Genomic DNA, 22,422 nt, shown 5'->3' on the forward strand with positions numbered 1-22,422 from the left:
GTAGTGGAGTGACCCAGCTGAGTGACACAGTGACAAGCGATAACGCCATTCTTGGTGCAAAGCACAGCAGGGACTCCACCCAACCCGATTTCGCCATTCTTCGAGAATCTTGCAACAAACCGCATAGCATAGCACCATATCGCAAACCCCCCATCCAGAACCGCTGTGACCGCCACGCCCAGCTAGCTACAGCTCAACTCTGTCGCTAGGGCATCTTGGTAGATCCTTTTTCGGCGATATTTTGTTCTTTTACTCACAACTGAAACTGGTACCTGACCACTGCTCAGTCATCATCACCAACAAACATCGCCACTGGAACAACAGGTCTCTGCTTCTCTCTCTGTCTCTGCCTCTGACTCTGTGGAACCTCGCCCGAGACCCTGAGATTGCGAAGCAGCTGCCGCGCATTGCGTGCCACTGTGCCGTTTGGTTTCTGACGTCCCGATCGCTTGACCGCCCCGAGTTCCGCCTGGTCTTGGGCGCAGCGCAGCCCTCCAACAGCACTCCTGGCCCAGCACGCAATTTGCCCTCAGCCTGATAGATGCTGGCAAACGAGCCCAATGCCTGCTTGTCCCATTTAACTTTCTGAAGACGCAAGGACCACCGTTTGGTCGTGCCCCCTATGGACCGCTCCTCTTCTAGCACGATCGCCTATGGTCGTCCACTGCAACCAGGCTACTCTCCCCTCCAGCAAGATGGCATTCATCTCGATCCAAATGACGCCGAACCGGCTTACCTGCCAGTAGCAGATCACGCCACAACACCAAACAAAACCTCCGCTCCTCCCCCCGTCGACCTCGACCAAGACGAGGATCCCCAACCTACCGACGCCGACACCGTGACCCCAGACACTGCCAAAAGCTGCGATCGTCTGCGGCCCGAGGAGGAAGAGAGGCTCCGTCCTCGAGACAGCATGACGAACATGTCGTCGTTATTAATAGGAAAGACGGTCACCCCCTTTCTCAGAGAACACATCCCCAGTCTCTATGCTCCCATCGGCAAGCCAAACAATGAAGAGACGGCTCGGGCCAAGAACCCCAACACCAGATACTGCTACCGCCACCGGCCAGACTCCAAGTGTCGACGAGCTGCCGACGAAGCCAAGATGATTATGATCCAGAACGAGCTCGACAAGCTCACACCAGCAGTATGTCCTGACCTTTTTTTGTCGTTGTCCATTTTAAAGTTGCGGCTTATGGTTGGTCGTTATGATGGTCACCCAAATACTGACGAAAAGGGTATAGGATCAACAAGCCATCACCCACGTGTGGTCTCTGTTCTCTGCGGCCCCTGCCCGCCATCGCGAGCTCATGCTGCAAGGTGTCTTGTCACAGCTCTGCTTCCCCCAGCTTTCCCTCATCTCGAGAGAGGTCAACGAGGCCCTCAAGATCGACTTCATCACCGCCCTCCCCGTCGAGCTATCCCAGAAAATTTTGTGCTACCTCGACACCGTCAGCCTCACCAAGGCTGCTCAAGTCAGCCAGCGATGGCGCCAACTAGCCGATTCGGATGCTGTCTGGGTTTACATGTGCGAGCAACACGTGAACAGGAAATGCACCAAGTGCGGTTGGGGTCTACCTCTCCTGGAGCGCAAACGATTGCGCAACTATACCAGACAACGCCAAATGGCCAAGGACAATTCGAATGGCAGAATCGAGGAGATCCATGATTCGGAAAACAGCGTCGTTACCCAGAACGGTAAGCGACTAGCCGACTCGTCTGACGATGAGCCAGATGGAAAGCGCCGCCGCGTCGACGAGTCCGAGTTCAAGCAGCGCAAGTGGAAGGATGTGTACAAGGATCGGTGGGAAGTTGGCTACAACTGGAAGGTTGGACGTTGCACCGTGCATACTCTGAGAGGTCACACCAATGGCGTTACCTGTCTTCAACTGGATGACCATATCCTGGCGACTGGTTCCTACGACGCCACCATCAAGATCTGTATGTCGAGCTGTCTTCTTTGGTTGGTCTCACATGTATTAACAAGCTGCAGGGAATATCGAAACCGGGGAAGAAATCCGAACGCTTCGAGGGCACACACGGGGCATCCGCGCCTTGCAGTTTGACGACTCCAAGCTGATCAGCGGCAGTTTGGACAATACTATCAAGATCTGGAACTGGCACACGGGCGAGTGCATCTCTACCTTGGCAGGCCATACCGACGGCGTTGTCAGCTTGCATTTCGAAGGCCAGCTGTTGGCGAGCGGCTCCATCGACAAGAGCGTCAAGATCTTCGACTTCAACTCGAAGGAGGCCTTCTGTCTCAAGGGCCACACCGACTGGGTCAACTGCACCCGGCTTGACACGGCTAGCAGGACAGTCATGTCGGCATCGGACGATACCACCATCAAACTATGGGATCTCGACACACGGCGGGTTATCCGGACGTTTGAAGGACATGTTGGCCATGTCCAGCAAGTCCTTCTCCTCCCGCCAGAATATGAACCTGATGATGAGCTGCTGAACGGGCTTAGTGGTCCCGGCGACAACTCGGATTCGGTGTCCGTTTCCAGCGGCCGTAGCGGGACTCCCACAGTTTCCTTCGTCCACACGGATCGCCCTACCAGCTCACCTGCGCGTGATGACGAACTTAGGGCACTCTATGGCGCTGGCTTCGAGTCTGAGACGACGCGCCCATTACCGGCCCGTTACTTCCTCTCGGGTGGCTTGGACAGCACCATCCGGCTGTGGGATAGCGCAACGGGCAGGTGTTTAAAAACAATGTTTGGCCATTTGGAGGGTATTTGGGCGCTGGCCGGCGACACGATTCGCGTCATTAGTGGGGCCAACGACGGCATGGTCAAGTGCTGGGAGCCGCGGAGCGGAAAGTGCGACGCCACCTATACGGGGCATAGGGGTCCAGTAACGTGTGTGGGTCTCAACGACAGCCTCCTGGCGAGCGGGAGCGAAGACGGTGAAGTGCGCCTTTATTCCTTCAAGGCTCCAAATTAGACGGCGTTTTCAACAGCCACGCCACGGCCGCTTAGCGACAAGGCGACGGCGGGGGTTTTTTTTTGGTTTTTTTTGTTTTTTTATACTTTTTGGGAGGAGGGGCACACCGAAAAGGCGTTATCCTTGGTCTACTTTGGATGATACATATTACTTTTCTCTTTGTTTCTGTTTGCTCTGTGAAGCAAGTAGTGGGCATGCTTTGCGAGCCCTTCTTGCAGATGCGCGCATCAGAAAGCATCATTGTTGTGTGATGGGGAACGGGGACAGGATAGCACGGTTGGCTATGGGCATGTTTCCTGGGCGTATATTTTGTTTTGTTTACTTTGCGCGCATGGGCTCTGGGAAAAAGGGACACAAAAGCACTTTAGAAAGAGGCTTATTGGCATTTTCCACATCATCAGGCATGGGATGGATGGTAGGACGGAGTTTAGCTTGCTTTGCTTGTTTCGTTCATTCAGAGTTCAATACCCTCTACAGAAGAATCATATTATTATCGATTTTGAAAATATCTACACTACCGGTATTATCGGGACTCGGAACGGTGTTAAAGCTGAAGGCCGGAGCGGTTCACAGCTGAGTCATGTGGTCCCCCGGGTTCTGCGGCGGCATTTCAGTGGGATGGCAGGGCAATGGCAAGGCAATGGCAGGGCAGGGCATGGCAGAGATGGCATGGCAGCAGCATGATGGCAGCGGGTTCGGCACAGACGCCCAATGACCTCGGCATTGCGCTGGTTGCAGACGTCGAGGGCGATCCCGGAAGCGTCCGAGTCTGCGGTTGAAAGAGTGTGGAGGGATTGTGGGGACTGCTTGCACCCCTCGCTGCAGCAAGCTTCCCCGCAGTATCACAAGCTCGGCTTGGAGTCGGTTATGGTAAATACGTCACTGGTAGATCACAAGCCAGTTCGGACTTTTGGGACTGGGGGAGCACCCTTGCCACAAAATAATTGAGACACTGAAGTAGGTAATTTTGCCTTTGAAGATAATTTATAGGCCTTCAATGACAGTTAACAGGCTCTTAAAAGATTGTTCAAAGGCCTATTAACTTACTTTTTAAGGTATAGTTCATAGCATAATCTGGGTTAACTTACTTTAGTGTCTCAATTATTTTGTGGGCAGGGTGGGGAGCTGGTGCTGGTCGCCGTTGACCCTGAACGCAGCAGGACGTCACGAGGAAGAGGGGAAATTTCACAATTGATGATGATGTTGCCAGCCATTGATCCAACGTCCAGCCGCCTTCAGTGATGTTCACTTCTTCCTGTCCAGCTCGTCACTGTCAGGGGTAAACAACACAGAATGGCGGGCCACTCATCACCCTCCAATTTCCAGGAGAAAAGCTGTCAAAATGCTGTATATATCAATCAGCAGCACAGAATACATATTCCTACGCGTAACCACGGGGTTAAGGATGAAATACAAGCAACACAATACAGAATTATATACACACAAACATGGACAGGGAAAACGGCAGAGCCTCGAACCAAAGGAAAGCTCCGCTGCGCCGATGGGACGAAGGGGCCAATCACAGCCCCAATTGGCCCCTCGACAACCCCACCATCCACGTTCAACGCTCCCCGTGTGCCTGTGCCCGGCATGTTTTTGGACGCTTTCCACGCTCCTCAATCCGTCACATCCCGTCATGGCCCTTGCAGATCTCTCAGTCTTTTTTTCTGCTCTGCCTCTTGGAGGTACAGTAGTGTACATTTCAACAGCAAAATACGCTGCAACATGTTCTACGGTTCCCTGGCCAAATCACGGGTAAAAAGTCGGTTGTCCCAGCAAGGGGACTGGGAATCATCGTCTTCTGACACAACCCACAACCGTGGTGGGGATCTCGTTCTTGTCCCTCGTTTCGTTACAAGCCGAAAGAGAGAAAGGGTCGGGTCTTTCGGTCTTGTAAACACCATGTACCGGCTACAAGTGTACTGGTGCCTGGGCCTTGCTCGGTTTTCCTGCCTCTTCGGCTCGGCCCCCGTCATTACATCCGATCTGGCGGTTGTTGCTCGCTCCCAGGGCTCGAGATCATCCAGAGGATATTTGGAGTCATTGTCCTGCTGTCTCGCCAACTCGTCTTTTCCTCTCTCTCTTTCTTTGTTCCAGGTCTCCGTCCAACTGCCCCGCCATTCCGTCCCCGTTAGCCGGCTTCCCCCCGTATTTTTTACATTGTTCTTCCACATTCCCAGTTGCGGAGGTGGATCCCGTGCTATTTTCCCGGTGTTGTTCAGCTCCATAACCCGTCCCCAGTCTTGGGACCTCTTGACTCGTGTCAAGCCCCGGCCGGCCGTAACTCGCTGTTAAGAGATTTTCGATCAGAAATTACACATAGGCCTACTTTTTCCCACTCGCCTGGACACTCGACCGTTGAGCTCGTTATCCATCCAACGCTCTCACGAAACAACGGACTTCTTGCTGTTTGGCGAGCCTCCTTCCCCCTTCCTCCCCTCCCTCTCCGCGAAAAGCCGGTGCATACGACCAAACACAATAACGGATACCCCACGAGCTTTTTTTTTTTTTTTTTTTTGGATACCAGATCTTTGTTAACCGGACTTACTGCGGAGGACGAAAGACGAAGACACAAGGCATAGCCAGCCAGTAGGAGACACCGGTTTCGAACCACCACACACCTCTCTTTCCTCACACACAGAAAACATCGCAAAGATGGCCACAAAAGTATCAGGCGGCAAGGATGGCCAGAAGAAGCCTGCCACCGCCGCGACCAACTTGATTGGTGAGCTCAAGCCTTGCGACAAAAAGATATCGGGGACAAGGAATGCTGATGAAAGGAAACAGCTGGTGGTGGTGCTGGTATGATGGAGGCCTTGGTCTGCCATCCTCTTGACACCATCAAGGTGCGCATGCAGCTTTCCAAGCGCGGCAGAGTACCGGGCCAGGCCAAGCGCGGCTTCATCCGCACTGGTGTCGAGATCGTTCAGAAGGAGACCGCCCTTGGTCTGTACAAGGGTCTCGGTGCCGTGCTCACTGGTATCGTTCCCAAGATGGCCATCCGCTTCACCTCGTTCGAGTGGTACAAGCAGCTCCTCGCCAACAAGGAGACCGGTGTTGTTTCCGGCCAGGCCCTCTTCCTTGCCGGTCTCTCTGCCGGTGTGACCGAGGCCGTTGCCGTCGTCACTCCCATGGAGGTCATCAAGATTCGTCTCCAGGCGCAACACCACTCCATGGCCGATCCCCTCGATGTGCCCAAGTACCGCAACGCCGCCCACGCTCTCTACACCGTCGTCAAAGAGGAGGGGTTCAGTGCGCTCTACAGAGGTGTCTCGCTCACCGCGCTCAGACAGGGCAGCAACCAGGCCGTGAACTTCACTGCCTACACCTACTTCAAGGAGTGGTTGTACCAGTACCAGCCCGAGTACGTCGGCGGCAACCTCCCCAGCTACCAGACCACTCTCATCGGTCTCGTGTCCGGTGCCATGGGTCCTCTGAGCAACGCCCCCATCGATACCATCAAGACCAGACTCCAGAAGATGAAGGCCGAGCCCGGCACCTCCGCCCTCCAGAGAATCACCAAGATTGCTGGCGAGATGTTCAAGTAGGTCCACTTCTTTGTCTCGCTCCACAAAACGCCACTAACCCGATAAACAACAGGCAAGAAGGATTCCACGCCTTCTACAAGGGCATCACCCCCAGAATCATGCGTGTCGCCCCCGGCCAGGCCGTCACTTTCACCGTCTACGAGTTCCTTAAGGAGAAGCTCGAGAAGAGCGGCCCATCAGTCATCACTGGGGGAAGGTACGAAGAATAATTCCTCCCCATCATCACAGCCGTCACACCCATATCCTGGACCCCTCCGGACCCAACTCCCCTGGACCACCTGGACCCTCCCTGGATTTTGTTTCATATTCCCGCATCTGGCCTTTTGTTTTTTTGTATTGTTTTTTCAAGGAGTTGGAAGCTGATCAAAAACTGCTGTTTTGCTTTTTTGTTTGGGATAGTCGCGACAAGGAATTTGATAGCATGAAGGCCAAGGCTGCTTGAATGAATTGAGTTCGAGCAGTTTTTGATTTTTTGTCTCTTCCTCTCATCTTTTTTGTTCTTTTTACGGAAAAAAAAAGGAGCAAGAGATGCGACAGCAACACGGGAAAATAGAAGCGCAAGGGCTTTCAGATCACCGTGTTACCATCGAGGACGGTAATTCACCAACGCCGCCCGAGTCAAGGATACCACTTTGTTTGGATACGTCGATATGGAACCGGATTGGATAGGTACATAAAGGGACAGACGGACGGGAAAGGGATGGCGGTCTGGTGTGCTGTGATCTTCTTGAGGTGGGGGAAGAAGAGGAGGGTTTTGGAAAGGGAAGTGTTGGATGGAAGGGAATGGGCATTGCGAAAAGTCACTTTGTTCTCCAAAAGCATGGCAATTACATGTTTGGTAGAGAAGGCATGCATTGCATTGGGTGGCGCGATTTTGTTTATACGAGCAAGACCTTTTTTTCTTTTTTTTTTGGGTACCTTGTAAGATGGAGGTGGTGTATATATCCGAGGAATTTAGATGAATTGTACTTGATGCATGATGGGCTTGGTGTTTTTGACTTCTATTGTTTGGGTCATGTGCTGGTAGTTGACGATGCAGGTTCAGATGGCTGCATGGAACATGAGCTGAGGATGGTACACTTGCAGCTGTGTGGTGTATAGGTGTGGTTAAAATGAACATCTCGCCACAATGCATCTTGGTCATGAAAGTCTATGCTGACCTCACCGCTGAGTCCTCTTGTTAAGCCCCGATCTCGTACACAGTCCCTGTTAGTTATTCAACTCCAATCAGCATGCCCTTCGCCGTCTGCATCTCTCTGCCATGATACCTGAAACTGCCACATTTCCAGATCTACTAGGTTCGGTTGGTGGTGGTGATGCAAATTTGGCCATGGAGATTCGGTTATGAATGAGGATGAGGATTTAGTTATCCAGGATTGGCTCTGGAATTTTATTGGGAACAGGAGTATAGTCATGAGCAGCCTAACATTTGGGGGTTCAATGTTGAGTGATGATTTGGGTTGTGGTTTACTCCATAGGTTACATCAAAGTCATGTGAGAGCACCAATAAGCCTCAATGACCTTTGTCTTATTATTCGGAAGTAATGTAGGAGATACTTATCTGAAGAGCTTGGGGTGTGGAACGCCCAGAGTGAAAAGTGATGATTTTGGTGATGAACTGAGAAAATTAATAAAGACTCAAAAGCCATGTGCCTCAAGCCCTAAGAGCAACCTGCTCACCATTCACATCCCACATGTGGTGAGGTTGCGCCTGAAAGGCAGAAAAGAGGTGTGGGCACAGATGCTCTCGTGTGTTCTTTGTATCTGACCGTTTTTAGAAGCGGGAAAATCTATGTAGTGAATATGAATGGAAGCACCAGCTGAGTCATCACTTCCAAAACTCGTGAAGGAGCAGGCGGAATGAAAGCAACACCACAGCTCCGTATTGATACCACACCCCGTTTTGCTCCCACCAGTTTCGTTTTTCTTCTGCCAGTCTCTCAGGCCCAACACTGCAATCTATCTACCTGCCACGCGCCTTAGCGATCACCAAAAAATCAGCAAACATGGCAGGCCCTGACGCGGATCAGGATTTGATGAGGATTTCGATACGGAGATGTTTGGCCCAATTCTGAGAATCTCAGAAGAAGCCCTTGTCCGCCTTACTTACAACATGGCAATTCGACATGCACCAGTCTTGAAAACCCTGGATGGTCGTGTGGTCCGGAAACTTTCCGGAGGATTCAATTTCATCTTCATTATCGCTTACGGAGATTTCAAACTCGTGGTCCGCGTACCTGCTTTCTGGGGCAAGAGATGGACCGAGGAGGCGGCGCTATCCATGAGGTCAGAGGTCGCTACCCTCAAAATTATCCGCGAGAGAACCACCGTTCCCGTTCCGGAGGTTTACAGATTCGACTTGACCTTCGGCAACGACAATCGCCAACCGTACATCTGCACCAGCTTCTTGATTGGGACTCCCGTATCACACGCTTGGTACGACAAGGAGGGGGCCCAAGGATATGTTCGAATACTTCCGGCTCAGGGTCCTTTCCAGCATGGCCAAAACTATGGCTCAACTCGCCACCTTGCCTTCCTTTGACAATATTGGGTGCATTCAAGAGGACCCAGGCACTCCGGGCAAGTACATGGTTGGTCCCGTGTGCCATCGAGACGTGATGGTGGAGAAGGAAGATCCAAGGGTTGAGGCTACTGGCCCTTTCGACACTGCCGCCGAGTACCTCGCGATGCACACAAATGTGCCTGATGGAGGGTGGGGTACCTCGTGGACAATGGCAACTGGCAGACTTCTCCCGGTGCTCGTCACATATTTGCCGCAGGATGACGGCTGGTTCGTGCTCGAGCTCCCTGGATTCGACTCTTCAAACATCTTGGTGGACGCCAGCGGCAGGGTGACTGGGATTACCGACTGTGATCTCGCCCAGACAGTACCCGGTTATGTCGGTTACGCCAGGTATCCGGGGTGGATAACTCGTGACTGGGACCCGGTCTGGTACCGGCCTGACTCGGAGCATGAGGTCTCCCCAATGGAACTGAATGCGTATCGAGATTATTACGCCACCGAGCTGGAGCGCTCTTGTCAGAAGAGACGATCTTGTCTGTGCCTTTGTGAAGCACACTTGGAGACCTCACAGGTACGAGGCTATCTGGATTGCCCTGCATAGCAAGCCGACTCGCACCGAAATCGTCCGCAAGTTTCTTCAACTGGCGTTGCCCAAACATGAAAACTCGTATCATCATATGATCTGGATTGGGGAGGATAGATATGAGGATGAAGAGCGGGAGGAGCTGAAGGAAGGGTTCGACTGGCTGTTCCACTCAGATGATTCGGCGGCACTTAACCCACTGGCCGAGAGACCGCCCATTGTAGTTTCAGACTCGGACGAGTCGGAAGCTGGAGATGAAGCTGCAGCTGAAGCATAAAGTGCTTGAATAGAACATGCTATCTCCCACGCTTACCATCTGACAAACTGATATCAGCTTGGTATCAAGCGCCTAAATAAGCAGCAGTGGCTAGGGAAAATACTACCTACCTACCTACCTACCTACCTACTTAGATCTACCATCGTACCTTAGGTATTGAGAGCATACCTTATTCAAAATTCTAAAGCTGCTTACTGTGCTGCAAGGTCCCAGAGTGCCCACCTAACATGAGGGTAGCCAGCCAATACGCAGTTTTACTCAGACGGTATCACCACACTTTGTGAGTGAAAGGTCTTTGTTCTCAGCACTACCACTTTGTACTGTTGATAGCTCTGCCCGTGACAGTTCCGTAAATGTTCCAAACTGCGAGACTGCACCCGGGCTGCATGTCGAGCCTTTAGGATCCGCAGACATTGAAATGCGAGCTGATCAAAGGGCTGGACTGGGAGTCGAACAGAGGGGAATAATGGAGATCTATCGAAGGTAGAATAAAGACTCTCCCAAACCTAGAGGCCTTGACCAGTGTTGGATACTAGCCGGTTCGCCATAGTACTATCTATTCACTGCAGCACCTCACAACGTTCAGGGCCTCGTTAGCCATTCAAGAGACAACTCGAGTTGATCATTTCGTCAGTCTCTGACGTTTCGGTAACAACATCAGCGGGAAATCTACTTTAAGTTGGCCCCAATCAGAGCTAGCCGTGGCTCCAGCTGACATGATGCCGGGATCATATACTCATCATTGGTTCGTACACCCTTATGTTCTGAGTGAAACCCCCAGCACGGCTCACACTTCACCTGCCATGTAGCCCCGTATGCCACAAATCGCCAGATAGTCGCTGCAAGAATCAGGGGCACGTAAAGTGGTGTGGCGTCTGTTTGGAACACCATGTCGGACGAGTTCCTGAGTGTAGTCACTGTCTTCAGAAGCGGGAGGCCGAGGCTGCGCGGTTGCAAAGAGAGGCGGAAAAGGCGGAAAAGAAGAAAAACAAGACACCAAACAAACCGAAGAAACCGAAGCCAGAGGAGGAAAAGGAGACATAAACCCTGAGATGGAAGAAGCAAGATGCATAAAAGGTATCGTCTCTGGTGAAGGGCGCGGGGAAACGGACGATCTGACAAGCCGCATCAGCGGGGGTGTCACTTGGCTCGCTTGGTGATTCAATCCACCAGGAAACCAAGGTTGATTTGCTGGTGTCAAATCACAGCTGTGGACAATATGATTACGACGATGTACTGGAAGCAACTGGATATATACCTGCGGTATCTACTTTAAACGAAATGTCGGCGTTGGTGCTACGAAGAACACCTATGTTTGTTGTACCAGGTACCTACCCCTGAGATTTGCACACTGTGAGGATCTGGTTTGGGAGATGGAGGCTTCACTTGGCAAGGATCCTCGCTGCTGGCGAGTATCGCGGTTCAGAGAGTGACAACAAATGAGCATTAAACAGCAAGTCTATCGAACCATTTCATAACAGGAACAATCCTTCGCTTATATATCTCCCCACCATCAAAAGTCCCTTGATTCATTAACCCATTACTTCATAACAAAACCCCCCCTAAAACCCCTCCAACATGTCAGGCACTCAAGCCAAAGTCTGGGGAGCGTAGCTCTTATCAGGCACAACAGCCTTCCCGTTGACCAACTCCCAGTCAGCATAAGCAGGCCAGACAATCTGCTTCTTGCTCCAGTCGACCAGAGACCAGGTGGTGAAGCCGTTGCCCTCGCCGAACTGGCCGCTCCAGGACGAGCTGAGGGTGTAAGGGCCGCAGGTGACGCCGTTGGTCGGGGCGCGGCTGGCGGGGGCGCCGGTGACGGTGTAGGAGCAGTTGGTCACGGCAGCACCGGTCTGGGTGTCGACGCCAAAGGTGACCTTGCACGAGGTGTCGGCCTTGTTGCAGGTGCGGGTGAAGGACTTGACGACCCATTGGGGGGTGGCGGCCATGGCGGAGACGGCGTCGCGAGCCTCGAGAGCGGGAGCGGCGAGGGCGGTGCCGGCGAGGCCGAGGAGGACGGTGGTGAGCTGCATTTTGAAATTTGGTTGTTTTGTTTGAGTGTGGTAGAGTAGACTCGAGCGTGACTGTGACTGCAAGACTGGATGCTGGTGATGGTGATGAGGAAGTAAATTGGACCAAGACTGAAGACATTCAACTCCTTTTATACCTATTTACTCGCATACAATTCAACATGTTGACCTCTCCTGACATAAACATGATCTGACATAAGACCCTTCCAGGATTCCCCGGATGGCCACTGCCGAATACATGCTATGCGAAGCATCTCCAAGCCGCAACACGAGAATCATAGTTCCATTGGGGCTTGGTCCGCAGCTCGTCCGGCATAGTTGGAGCCACGGTGAGGAGTTATAGTGGGTAAGCAGATGCTGCGACGTTACTTCGTGTCCTTCGTATTCCCCCAACTCAGTCGCTCACCTGACCGCTCGGTGAATTCGTATCCTTCTTTTCTTGTGCCACCTCATCTCTGGGTCCTCTATGATTTGGTGGCTATTTACAGCCCTGAACTAACTGCATAGAATCCTTCGCTGTTGTCAAAGTGTTACGAGAAAAAGCCTCTGCTATTGACATGATTGTTTTGTTTCCGGTACTGCTGCAGAAAAACAAAAAGTCCGAGCGTTATTCCCGAGTAGGCCGGGCTGAGGACGTAAAAGGTGGATGACAGGTGAAGATCAGTTCAAGAACGAGCATCGGCTATGCCCGGATGGGCCGGAGAGGCATCTACTGACGATTCGAACTATGTAATGGCTCCACAGGGTCGAACTGCCGGGAGCTGAATATCAAGCTTGGCCTTGAACTTCAATCCTTTTTAACTTTTGAATATTACTGACCATCTGACAGTCCTTTTATCATATTTGTGCATTGAATACATTATTATACAAGTTTGCGTTCTTGTTGCTTCATAACTCGTCAAGGCTGCTCAAAGTGTTCCCCCATCGCAGCCATTACCCCAGACGGGCCAGCTCCTCGCTTGGCCCTACTACTCTCCTCCAAATAATCCGTCAACGCTTTCCAGGATACAATGTTATCAGGCTTGTGTTCCATCATTCAGATGACAAGCGTGCGAGACAAAAACACACAAAACAAAAGCCAGTGCTCAACCATCAGGGCTTACTGCTTGGTTGTCCCAGCGAACTCTTGCCCGTCTCTGTCTGCCCAGTATGCGCCGTGTTGTTGAAGTGTATATCGGTTCCGCCAACCATGCTTGGCTGATGGGCTTGGGCGGGGTATGTGGTGTTGAGAGCATGGTGCTTCTTCTCGGGAGCCGCTATACGAAGGGTCCAGGTCAGTCACTGGAGAACCTTGACAAAGAAACAAGGAATGACATACGCTCTTCGTTGATCTTCGTCGCCTGCTCGAATCCCTTGCGCATTGTGTCCTTGACTTTGTCCATTGTGATGAAGGTTTTCCGTTGTGTTTTGTTATGTTTTTGTAAAGATGAACTGTAGTTTTGCCGAGGACAAGTCGATAACCTATACACCAGACCTACTCTGGATTTTAAGTTCTGTCGTTCAGCTGGACTGATGCAATCATCGTCATGTCATCATCGTCTCGACTTCACGATGGTGCCAAGATCCAAACGCTTGGCTGATATCATCAAAACCCAACGATCAGATGAAGTGGGGCATTCCGACGGCAGATCTCAGGGGCAGTGCACCCGTAGAGAAACCTCACGAACCCCAACGAGCGATGAGCTCATCCTTCTTTGCGCTTCTGGCCCTGAGTTTGGCCATGCTGTTGTTGAGCCCTTCCTTCTCTTGGCGAATCTTTTCCAGTTCCTGAGAGAGCACATCGATCGAACTCTCGATCTCGGGGTCCACCAGTCGAACATGTCCAAAGGGGCTCTCCGCCAGGATCGAGTCACGAATGAGTTGGATGGCAACCTTTCCATCAGCAATCTGTCTGGTGGCCGTGTAATCGAACGATTCTTGTACGTTCTTGGCAATATCCTCAGTCTTGCTGCGCCTTTCGGCGAGAATACTGGCCAACTCCCTTGCCCGAGCTGGGAAGTCAGGTGTCCCCTCTTCCTCGTGGGGTAAACTGATAGCAAGCGATCGCAATATCTCGTTCAGTGGCGACTCTTCCATAGCACCGCCCATCCCAGAAGAGCGTCGCGCATGTCTGGGCCGAGGACGAACGGGAGAATCCATCACACCGCGTTGACTAACGGTCGGACGACGTGAACGCGGTGTTGCGAGTGCGACCTTGGTGGCAACCTCTGACTGGGCTATCTCGAGGAGAGAATCGGCCGCGAGTTGGTAAGCCTTGAACGCCTCTAGGCGTGCGCTTAAATCTTGCACATGATCGAGGAGGTAGTCGAGACAGTCGTGAACCTAACCCGCGGTTAGCCCGAGGACCCCTACTGCTGTGTCCAAGCCACCCACATATCCAGTTGCCTGTTTCGACTTTGCTTGCTCCTGGGCATTCTTGGCCTCCACCTTCTTCAGCGCCGGCTCGAGAAACTGCTGCTCGACAGACATCTGTGCAACAGGCAGGATCTCGGAGTAGAGGGATTCGACCTCTTCCTGCAGGGAAGAGACTTCTCCAGGTGAGACTCGGCTGCTGGACCCTGAATTCTTCTCCTCCAAGGTCTCAAGATAGATACGATCGAGTCTCGTCCGGACGCCCTCCACAGTACACTTGATCAGCCTGCCCTCGCGTGAGTCCCTGAATCGAGAAGGAAAACAATGGGGGATAAGGGTCCGCACCTCGCACATGTTTCACGCAGCATGACGACATGATTTTGCTCTTCAGGGTCTTTTGTATCCAGTTCCCATCCCAGTTTCTGGAGGCTTGCCAGGAGCTTATCGTCTGAGCGGAACAGGGTGTCGACGGTTTGCTGGATGGCCGGGCCGGCCCCTGTGGTTTGCTGTTCCAACTCGAGAAGTTGAGAATCCAGGGACTGAGACAGCTCTTCAACCTGAACACCTTGTTATTACCAAGCTCGCAAGGGTCGAGATAGGAGGGGACGTGTGTGTTTCTGAACGCACAGCCAGAGTAAGATCCCTACGTTGGGACTCATATTTTCGGTCCTGCTCCGACTCAAACACCCGTCTTTCCTGGCGAGTCTGGCGATCCGCAGCCACGAGGCGGTCAAGGGCCTCACGCTGCTGCTTCAGGGTCTCGGTCTGCTTGGTGATGGCTTGGGTAGACCTGTCCAGCTGTTCGATGGCGTCTCTGACATTCTCATCCGTGAGCCCCTGAACAGCAGCCAGATCCGAGGATGATGCCAGCTTGTCGACAATGCCGGCCTTCTCCAGTGCAGCATATCTCGTAAAGAGTTAGTATGAGAGGGAATATACAAGGACGACGACGATGACCTACTGGGCAAACTCGTCCGGGGTGAGGAGAGTGTCCGGGGTGAGATGGGATGTTGCCCACTGCACAAACTGGTTGCCCGTGGATGAGCCGTTGAAGGCGGCCCTCACCGCCGCTGCATCGAATGACGCGTCGTACGCCCTCAGCAATTTGACGAGAAATTCAGGGTCCATCGGGACAGGGATGGGTTTGCGGGCAGAGAGACACAGCAGCAGCTCAAAGCAAAATCCTGCATCCACGAGTCGAGTCGTGGTGATATGTGGCGTTTTGGTGTTTCTGTTGACTTTACAGCGCATCCCCTTCTGTTGTTTTTGGGCCCTCACACCCCTAACCCCGCTCCAATGTGGCCTGTGCACCACTGCCCTGGACACGCCAAGGTTCGGGGAAGGCTTCCGCTCCAACATCTCCTCCTCATGTGTTCCCCAGATTTCAGATCTTATCTCAACGACAGCTCAACTCATGCCTTATGCCTCCTGCCTCCCTTTTCATCTCTTACGCCCGTAGCTTTCTGGATGGCATTTCTATCTCCAACAGCATAAAGCACACACAACACACACCATGAAATATCTGACTGCGGTGTGCCGAAATTGACCAGCGAGCGCGCGACGGCCAGCCACTTTCTTGCCCAACATGACTGAACGAGTCCCTGCATATCTCTCCCTCGGTGACCCATGCGGAGAATATGGATGATACCTGTCCAGACCGTGCTTGACGCCGCCCACCTTCTCTCAACCGCCCGGTCTACCCTCGATCCCCCCGATCGCCTTCCAAGGTTCCCAGCCGCCGGTGACACACGCTCTCTGCCAACATTTCCATGGCTGGCGGCCCCTCCCCCCAAACCGGGGCCTGGAATGGCCCTGTCAACCGGCCTTCTCGAAGAATCGCAGAGGACCTTCTCCAGTTTGGCAAATCTAACCGAGAAAGCGGAATCCCGGTCGACCGGCCTTTGCCAGTCCGATTTTCTCTCGTACTCTGATCGGAAAGGGCGATCTAAGGGAAGAGGATGTTTCCTTCCATCGAAAGTCAATGATCCGGCCTTCGAGAATCGACACTGCCCTGATACGGGTTCGTGTCCACACCCGAAACTGGGACGGGGGAAACAAAAAGCAGCGGGTGCGCCTGCCCATTCTCGACCGCGGGCATCATTCGGAGCTTTCGTCGTGAGGCTTATTCGGAAGACGTAGACTCGGACCCGACCTGTCCAGCGGGCTAATCACGGCGGTTTTTGCACCAGAACTGGTCGCAGCAGCGTGATGCACAGCGTGTTGATTGGGCTAGCTCATGCGTGCTCGACAGGAGCGTCAGCCTTGTGGTGATGCCAACACAGCGAGTCCCAGGCTCTCTCTTTCCCCTTCTTGTCGCGATCCAGTCGTACAGCATGGCGCGACTGCAGTGGTTGCAACGAAAATGGACACGCTTGACGCTCAAAGGCCGACCGACAGCAGCATGCGCCCAGGATGTCGCCGATCGTGGGGAACAGCCATCTCGCAGCCCAAACTAAGGTGCCGTTGGAGGATGAAAATAGGAAGCAGGAAGACGCTCAGCTATTCAGGGCCTCGACCACGGTTTTCGAAGACGATCGTCTGAATTAGCTTCTCCGCGCAGCACAAGCACAAGCCGTTGTGGACAGGAGACGTACGACGGCTGGACCACCTTCTCCGATGTCCCTCGCCATTACATCCATCTTCCCCACGAACCAACCCAATCGCACCAGCACCAGTACACGACACAGACCACGGAGACCACCCAGCGTACCAAGCACACCACACCAACCACCCGGTCACCGCACGCTCCCCTCTACTTTTACGATGCGCATGCGTTGTACCTGCTGTGCTCTCAGTGAAAACATCGCTGATTATCACGCTTGGGCCAGAGGGCGGCTCGAGCCGCAGGAAACCGTTGTTTCGGGGCGGAAAGGTGCAGATTTACCGCCACATCCCCGAGCTCATACTACTTCATGACTGGACTGCTCTTGATGCTTTCGTTTGAGGCCCGAAAAAAGATACGACGTCTTGGCTTCTCGGTTTGTCATGGTGTCCCGATTGGGCTTCAGTGGACGCTTGTTGATAGCCCCCTGGTTCGCACCCTCTACGCCCGCAGCCACCACGGAAGCATCCGGACGCTGGCGCTTGTCAGATCTGACATGGCTCCTGTCTCTAGCCTAACGCAGCCCTGAGGATGATAGCTTGATTGCTTGCGGTCGTTTGGATGACTGGCAGCCACACCGGCATCTTGTTTGCGGGGCGTTGCAGTGGCTTGATATCCATGTATCGGGTAGCCTATGCGGCTTCGGCCCCCCTTCCCGGGCTCTGTGAGAGGGGCCTCCTGTCCGTCATTTTCATGACATGACAGTCAAGACAAGACCCCTCGCTTGGATGCGTGTTTGGGCGGTACGTGGCTGCGAGCAGGGGTGCGTGGGTTGCTGGACTGAACCTCGGGTGTGTGTGTGTGTGTGTGTGCCTGCGTGTGAGAGAGTAACAGTTCTGTAGGCACTAACTCGTTATGTGCCTGCTCCCAGTTGAGTTATGCCAGGGTCCTTACGCACCCCGGCCGTGTAAAACGAGAACGTCACCCCTCGAGCCAACCGTTCGGTGCTGGGATGGCGATATTGCAATAGGGCCTGGTTCCCGGCGGCACAGAACTCCTGCCGTTCCGGTTGCTTGGAGACTCAAAGCACAAACACTCGATCTCCCAAGATGTTCCCGGCTTCCCAGATACCCTTTGTGTGCCGCTTCTGTTTGATGACCCAAGCATGCAGGTCATCGCGGGCCGTACAGGTAGAGGGAAGAAAGGGACTCCAGGAGATGGGTAGCCTACACCGACAAGTTGACGTGTCGTCCTATTACATCACCTACCACCAACCGCCATGCTGTGAAGCCCAGCCGGCAAACACACCACGGAACCACCACGGCCACCACGGCCTGGGCGTCGTGTCTATTTTCTCGATCTCTGGGTTGGATGTGGGTGGACTGGGGAGAAAGTTCCGGTGGCACTGGGCCACAAGCCTGCTCGAGTATCGAATCACAGTCGAAGCATACCGAAATACTCCTGATCAGCAAGAGCACAGCGTTTGGTTGCGGGGCAGCACCCTCCCCCTCCCTTTTTGTCTCCTTTTTGTGCCCAGTCCTCGGTGGCTCTCGGGTGCGGGCGGAAGCAAGGAAAGGGTGACCTTCACCTCCGGCCGAGCGAAAGCTTGGGAGTAGACTTTTGCTTCCCAACCGACCCCTTGACCGCTTCGCTTCCCACAGCACCAGACTGGGCACAAGGAACAAGGTCAAACTCCACTCCATGCCATGACTGATACTGATTCGCATTTCCACATGGGCGCCGGGGAATACAAACGCGAGGCCGGCTGCAGTGTGTGTCCCAGACACCACGAGGTTCTGACAAAAAGCAGACTTGCCAATGCAGTCCCCTTTAAGTGCGACTATCGCCATCCTCTTTTCTCGTCTGCTGCTCCCGTCTCTACCGTCTTCTCGGATATCCTTCACGGCCGGCCTTGTCTCACTGCTTTGGCATATGTACGGCTTTGTGTGAGAAGCAAACACTACTGTCACTACTGTTGTCCTATCCTCTGATCCCGAAGAAAGTCGTTTCGGCCTTCTCTTGGTTTCTTCTTGATACTACACTAGTCCTCTCGGATCCGAGCACCGCTACCGTGGTGCTGGGTCTCGCTACATACTGCAATGGCTTCACAAGCAACCGTTCCAACGCCTCTCGCATCTACTTCCACAGTCATGAACACCGACTCAGGCCGGTTACTTGTATCGCCACCCCAGAACTCTGAAACGGCACCCCCACGGCGGTATCAGGAGCTATTATCCCGAGTTTTGGATGGTGGGATTGCTGTTGGGATTGCGGTGGTGGCTCAGTTGTTGATGGCTGGAATCCAGGGGGTGTTGAACGTCAACAGCAACAAGGTCGAATTTCCTCCATCAGTTGTAGCAATGGCGGCTATCTTTGGGCTGTTTTGTGCGTGCGGGTGTATCTTCCCAGGTGCAGAGGACTTTTACCGGAACCACCTCAAGAGACCGGTAAGACTTGTTTTCGTTGACAGTTGAGTGGAGGTATGCCACAACACGAGGCTAACAAGCAATCACAAGGCCGACCTCCTCAACCGGCACATGTCTATTGGTTTCACGATTCCATTTCTTATGATCTGCAAGGGCTCGCTCACAGATGTCTGGGTTATTGGGCCGATTATTGGTTGCTTTGGTAGGACGTCCTTCCCCATGCAAAGAGACCGGGAAGACTGACCAGCCTAGTCCTCACCGGCCTTTTCAACACAGTTTTGTCCTATGTGCTAGCTCTTCCACTTCAATGCCTCATGGTGCGGTGGGACTCTGGCAGCTGGTCTTCGTCAGACATCGAAAAGGGGTCACCAACAACTGAAAAAGAGAGACAGAACCCCAAACTTCGTTCACCAGTCAAATCAGTATGCGATTCCATGGACACAGAGGAGTTTTCTTTGGGTGTCACCCCGCCTGAATCGATGACCCCTGATTCCAAGGCCTCGCCAACTCACCCTGTATCGTTTTCAACATCAGCTAAGCTCTGGTGTCTTGCAAACCCAATGCTCCTTCTCATGTGGACCTTAACTCTCACCATTGGCCTACCTCTCCGCGTCTGCCTTGCTCTCGATACACCACTATCCACCTTACTGCTATTCGCCCTTTGGCTTTCAACTTTAGCCATTCAATCATCGCTCAAAACCTCCCCTTACCTCCGCCCATTCGCCCGCACACTCCTCTCAGGCCTCTTCAACGCCGTCCTCTGGACCTCCCTCACAATGGCAGCCTACCTCCTCCTCGACGGCCACCTCTCCTCCCGCCCCCTCCAAGCCATGCTCACAACCCTCGAAAGCCACAACCCTTTCTCCAGCGCGCTCCTCAACAGCTTTTCCGTCCCCCTCACAGCAGGGGACGTCGCCCTCTCCATCCTCAACGCCGGCCTCGTATCCTGGGGCCTCAAACTCTACGAATACCGCTTCCAGCTCTTGTCTCGCGCAGGACTAACAGTCTTCACCGTCTCGTCCCTCATCGCCCTAGGTAACGTCTCCTGCGGCCCCCTCCTCGCCCACACAATGGGCGTCGCCCCCCAAGGCCGCGCCCTCGCCTTCGCCGCACGGAGCGTGACCCTCGCGCTAGGCAACCCCGTGCTGGACACCCTATCAGCAGACAAGTCCCTCAACGCAGCAATGGTGGTCATAAGCGGGATCGTCTATCAAATGTCGCTCGGGCTTGGTGTCGGCCGGTTTTTGGAAAAGCATCTTGTCAACATTGGGGGCCGCGATGATCACACCAACGATACCACCACCACCACCAAAGGGGAAAACGACCCCCGAACCGTCGCGGCAGGCGTAGCAGTGGGCATCAACGCTGCAGCAATGGGGACTGCCTATCTCTACGAGACGAAAAGCGAGGCGGCGCCGTATTCGGCCCTGTCGATGATGGCGCTGGGGATCATGACGGTGGTATTTTCGACGATTGGGCCGCTGGTGTCGTGGGTGTTGGGGAGTGTGGGTGCCTAGATTGGACAACACACAAACTTCTTTTTTGGGGGTCAACAAACAAGTTTGGACATCATTCCGGGCACTCGGGACCTTTTGGAGAGATGAAAATTATGGGAGGGAATAATACTACTACAACACCAAAACAACCGAAAACAAAGTGGGCTAAAGTTGCTTCAAGGCTCCCGGAGAGCAACCAACAACTTACGAGACCAAAGAGGGATGTACGAAACATGTCATGAAGTGGACGTTTCATTTTTTCTAGGGGGAATCTGCGGGGCGGCGTTGGCTATATTATACCCATTGTGCAGTTTCTAGATTGGAACGGTTTCAGAGCTCCGACTCCCGTTTTGAGGTCTTTTGCTTTTTTTTCTTTTTTTCTGTCTTTTTGATGACAGCATTGGCGACGGAGTTTATCATCATGATGAATTGTTTATGTATTTGGTAATCGGGAAGTGATAGCAATCAAGTAAGCCAGAAAAGGAGGTTATTGTACCTGCTTCTGGTTATTGGATGATGATCTCTTTGACTTGAAAGTTGCCTGCGTGTGATCATAGTAAACTGTGGCGCATGTCTAGTTGGCGTGGCACCTAGCCAGGCTGCCGACGGCTAAAGCAGTCGATAGGATAGAAGGTAGACTTGGAACAAATTTTGTCTGGTAGACTTGGCAAAAAATCATGACACTCGCAGACCGGGGCAGGGCATTTTGCAGAGAACAATGCTGATCTATTGTCGACCCGATGTCCTCTGTTGGCTACTGAGACTGGACCTCAGATACCCTCTCATCCTGTAATTGATGCCTTTCACCCAATTTCTTTTTCGATCCATACACGTTCCCATCTCTACTCAAGTCTATGCATCCCATCTCCGTTAGCATTCATCCAAAACAAAACAAAACAAAGGTCACCAAGATAAAACTCACCTCTCAATCAAGTGCAACCCACTCGCCGTGTCAACCACCCCCGAGATCTCTCCCTTCTGCAGCGCAAAAGCAGCATCCTCAAATTCCTTCTGCATGTCCCCGCGTCCGAAATAACCCAGGTCGCCCCTCTTGCGCGCCGAGCTACAGTCTGATTCCGACAGGGCCAACTCCCCCAAGGTGATCTCCCCACTCTTGATCCTCTGCTCGTGTGCCTTGATAATCGACATGGCTTCCTCCTTGGACCGGGTGATTTCGGCCTGTTGCGACAGCCAATGGTCAGCTTACAGTCCTCCTTCAAGACATGATCAAAAATGACAGTAAACATACCTCCTTCCAGCTGGACGCCCGGCGACTGTCCCTGTGCTTGACCAGCAAATGCGCCGCCCTGATCTTGCCGGACTGGGCGTCGCCGGTGGGAAGAGGCGCCTTGGCCGAGTGGTAGGTCGCCATGTACACCTTGAGCTTCTCGGGGTCGGTGCCGGCGGGGGGTTCCCACCTCGAGGTGCGGTCCACGGAGTTGAAGTAGTAGGGCAGGTTCTTGGAGTTGGAGTGACGGACCTCCCAGTGAGGGGGGAGGCCGGTTTCTTGCTGGTTCTGGGGCAGGATACAGGGTTAGTTACATGATATAGTAAGCTCGAGATATTGACATTGAGACATACGCCGTTCATGATGATTGATTGTTGGTCTAGGATGGACAGAAAACAACAAATGGCTACTACTTTGTTGTTGTTGTTGTTGTTGTTGGAGAATGGACAACAAGGCTACGACGT

The 22,422-nt window shown here is 53.1% G+C and overlaps 7 protein-coding genes across 7 annotated transcripts, besides 1 other annotated feature; 4 read left to right on the forward strand and 3 right to left on the reverse strand.

Moving 5' to 3' along the window:
* Positions 1–913: 913 nt before the first annotated feature.
* Positions 914–2,952, forward strand: PODANS_7_3910 (uncharacterized protein; the record flags this gene model as incomplete). Its single annotated transcript, XM_001907588.1, has 3 exons — positions 914–1,202; positions 1,255–1,941; positions 1,994–2,952. 3 exons carry the CDS (start codon positions 914–916, stop codon positions 2,950–2,952), a joined length of 1,935 nt encoding a protein of 644 aa, XP_001907623.1.
* Positions 2,953–3,921: 969 nt separating this feature from the next.
* Positions 3,922–4,072: a repeat region (MITE discodeles).
* Positions 4,073–5,607: 1,535 nt separating this feature from the next.
* Positions 5,608–6,709, forward strand: PODANS_7_3900 (uncharacterized protein; the record flags this gene model as incomplete). The annotated part of the gene is made up of 3 exons (XM_001907589.1): positions 5,608–5,677; positions 5,740–6,496; positions 6,553–6,709. The coding sequence occupies 3 exons, from the start codon at positions 5,608–5,610 to the stop codon at positions 6,707–6,709; spliced, it is 984 nt and encodes a 327-aa protein (XP_001907624.1).
* Positions 6,710–8,556: 1,847 nt separating this feature from the next.
* Positions 8,557–9,042, forward strand: PODANS_7_3890 (uncharacterized protein; the record flags this gene model as incomplete). The annotated part of the gene is made up of 1 exon (XM_001907590.1): positions 8,557–9,042. The coding sequence occupies one exon, from the start codon at positions 8,557–8,559 to the stop codon at positions 9,040–9,042; it is 486 nt and encodes a 161-aa protein (XP_001907625.1).
* A 2,431-nt stretch (positions 9,043–11,473) lies between these two features.
* Positions 11,474–11,917, reverse strand: PODANS_7_3880 (uncharacterized protein; the record flags this gene model as incomplete). The annotated part of the gene is made up of 1 exon (XM_001907591.1): positions 11,474–11,917. One exon carries the CDS (start codon positions 11,915–11,917, stop codon positions 11,474–11,476), a length of 444 nt encoding a protein of 147 aa, XP_001907626.1.
* Positions 11,918–13,573: 1,656 nt separating this feature from the next.
* Positions 13,574–15,625, reverse strand: PODANS_7_3870 (uncharacterized protein; the record flags this gene model as incomplete). The annotated part of the gene is made up of 5 exons (XM_001907592.1): positions 13,574–14,130; positions 14,242–14,516; positions 14,612–14,772; positions 14,843–15,173; positions 15,228–15,625. 5 exons carry the CDS (start codon positions 15,623–15,625, stop codon positions 13,574–13,576), a joined length of 1,722 nt encoding a protein of 573 aa, XP_001907627.1.
* Positions 15,626–18,907: 3,282 nt separating this feature from the next.
* PODANS_7_3860 (uncharacterized protein) lies at positions 18,908–20,751 on the forward strand (the record flags this gene model as incomplete). Its single annotated transcript, XM_001907593.1, has 3 exons — positions 18,908–19,255; positions 19,325–19,436; positions 19,487–20,751. 3 exons carry the CDS (start codon positions 18,908–18,910, stop codon positions 20,749–20,751), a joined length of 1,725 nt encoding a protein of 574 aa, XP_001907628.1.
* Positions 20,752–21,572: 821 nt separating this feature from the next.
* Positions 21,573–22,320, reverse strand: PODANS_7_3850 (uncharacterized protein; the record flags this gene model as incomplete). The annotated part of the gene is made up of 4 exons (XM_001907594.1): positions 21,573–21,582; positions 21,653–21,909; positions 21,980–22,246; positions 22,312–22,320. 4 exons carry the CDS (start codon positions 22,318–22,320, stop codon positions 21,573–21,575), a joined length of 543 nt encoding a protein of 180 aa, XP_001907629.1.
* Positions 22,321–22,422: the final 102 nt, after the last annotated feature.

This window comes from Podospora anserina, chromosome 7 (genome assembly GCF_000226545.1).
Source record: "Podospora anserina S mat+ genomic DNA chromosome 7, supercontig 1".
NCBI classification, from domain to species: domain Eukaryota; kingdom Fungi; phylum Ascomycota; class Sordariomycetes; order Sordariales; family Podosporaceae; genus Podospora; species Podospora anserina.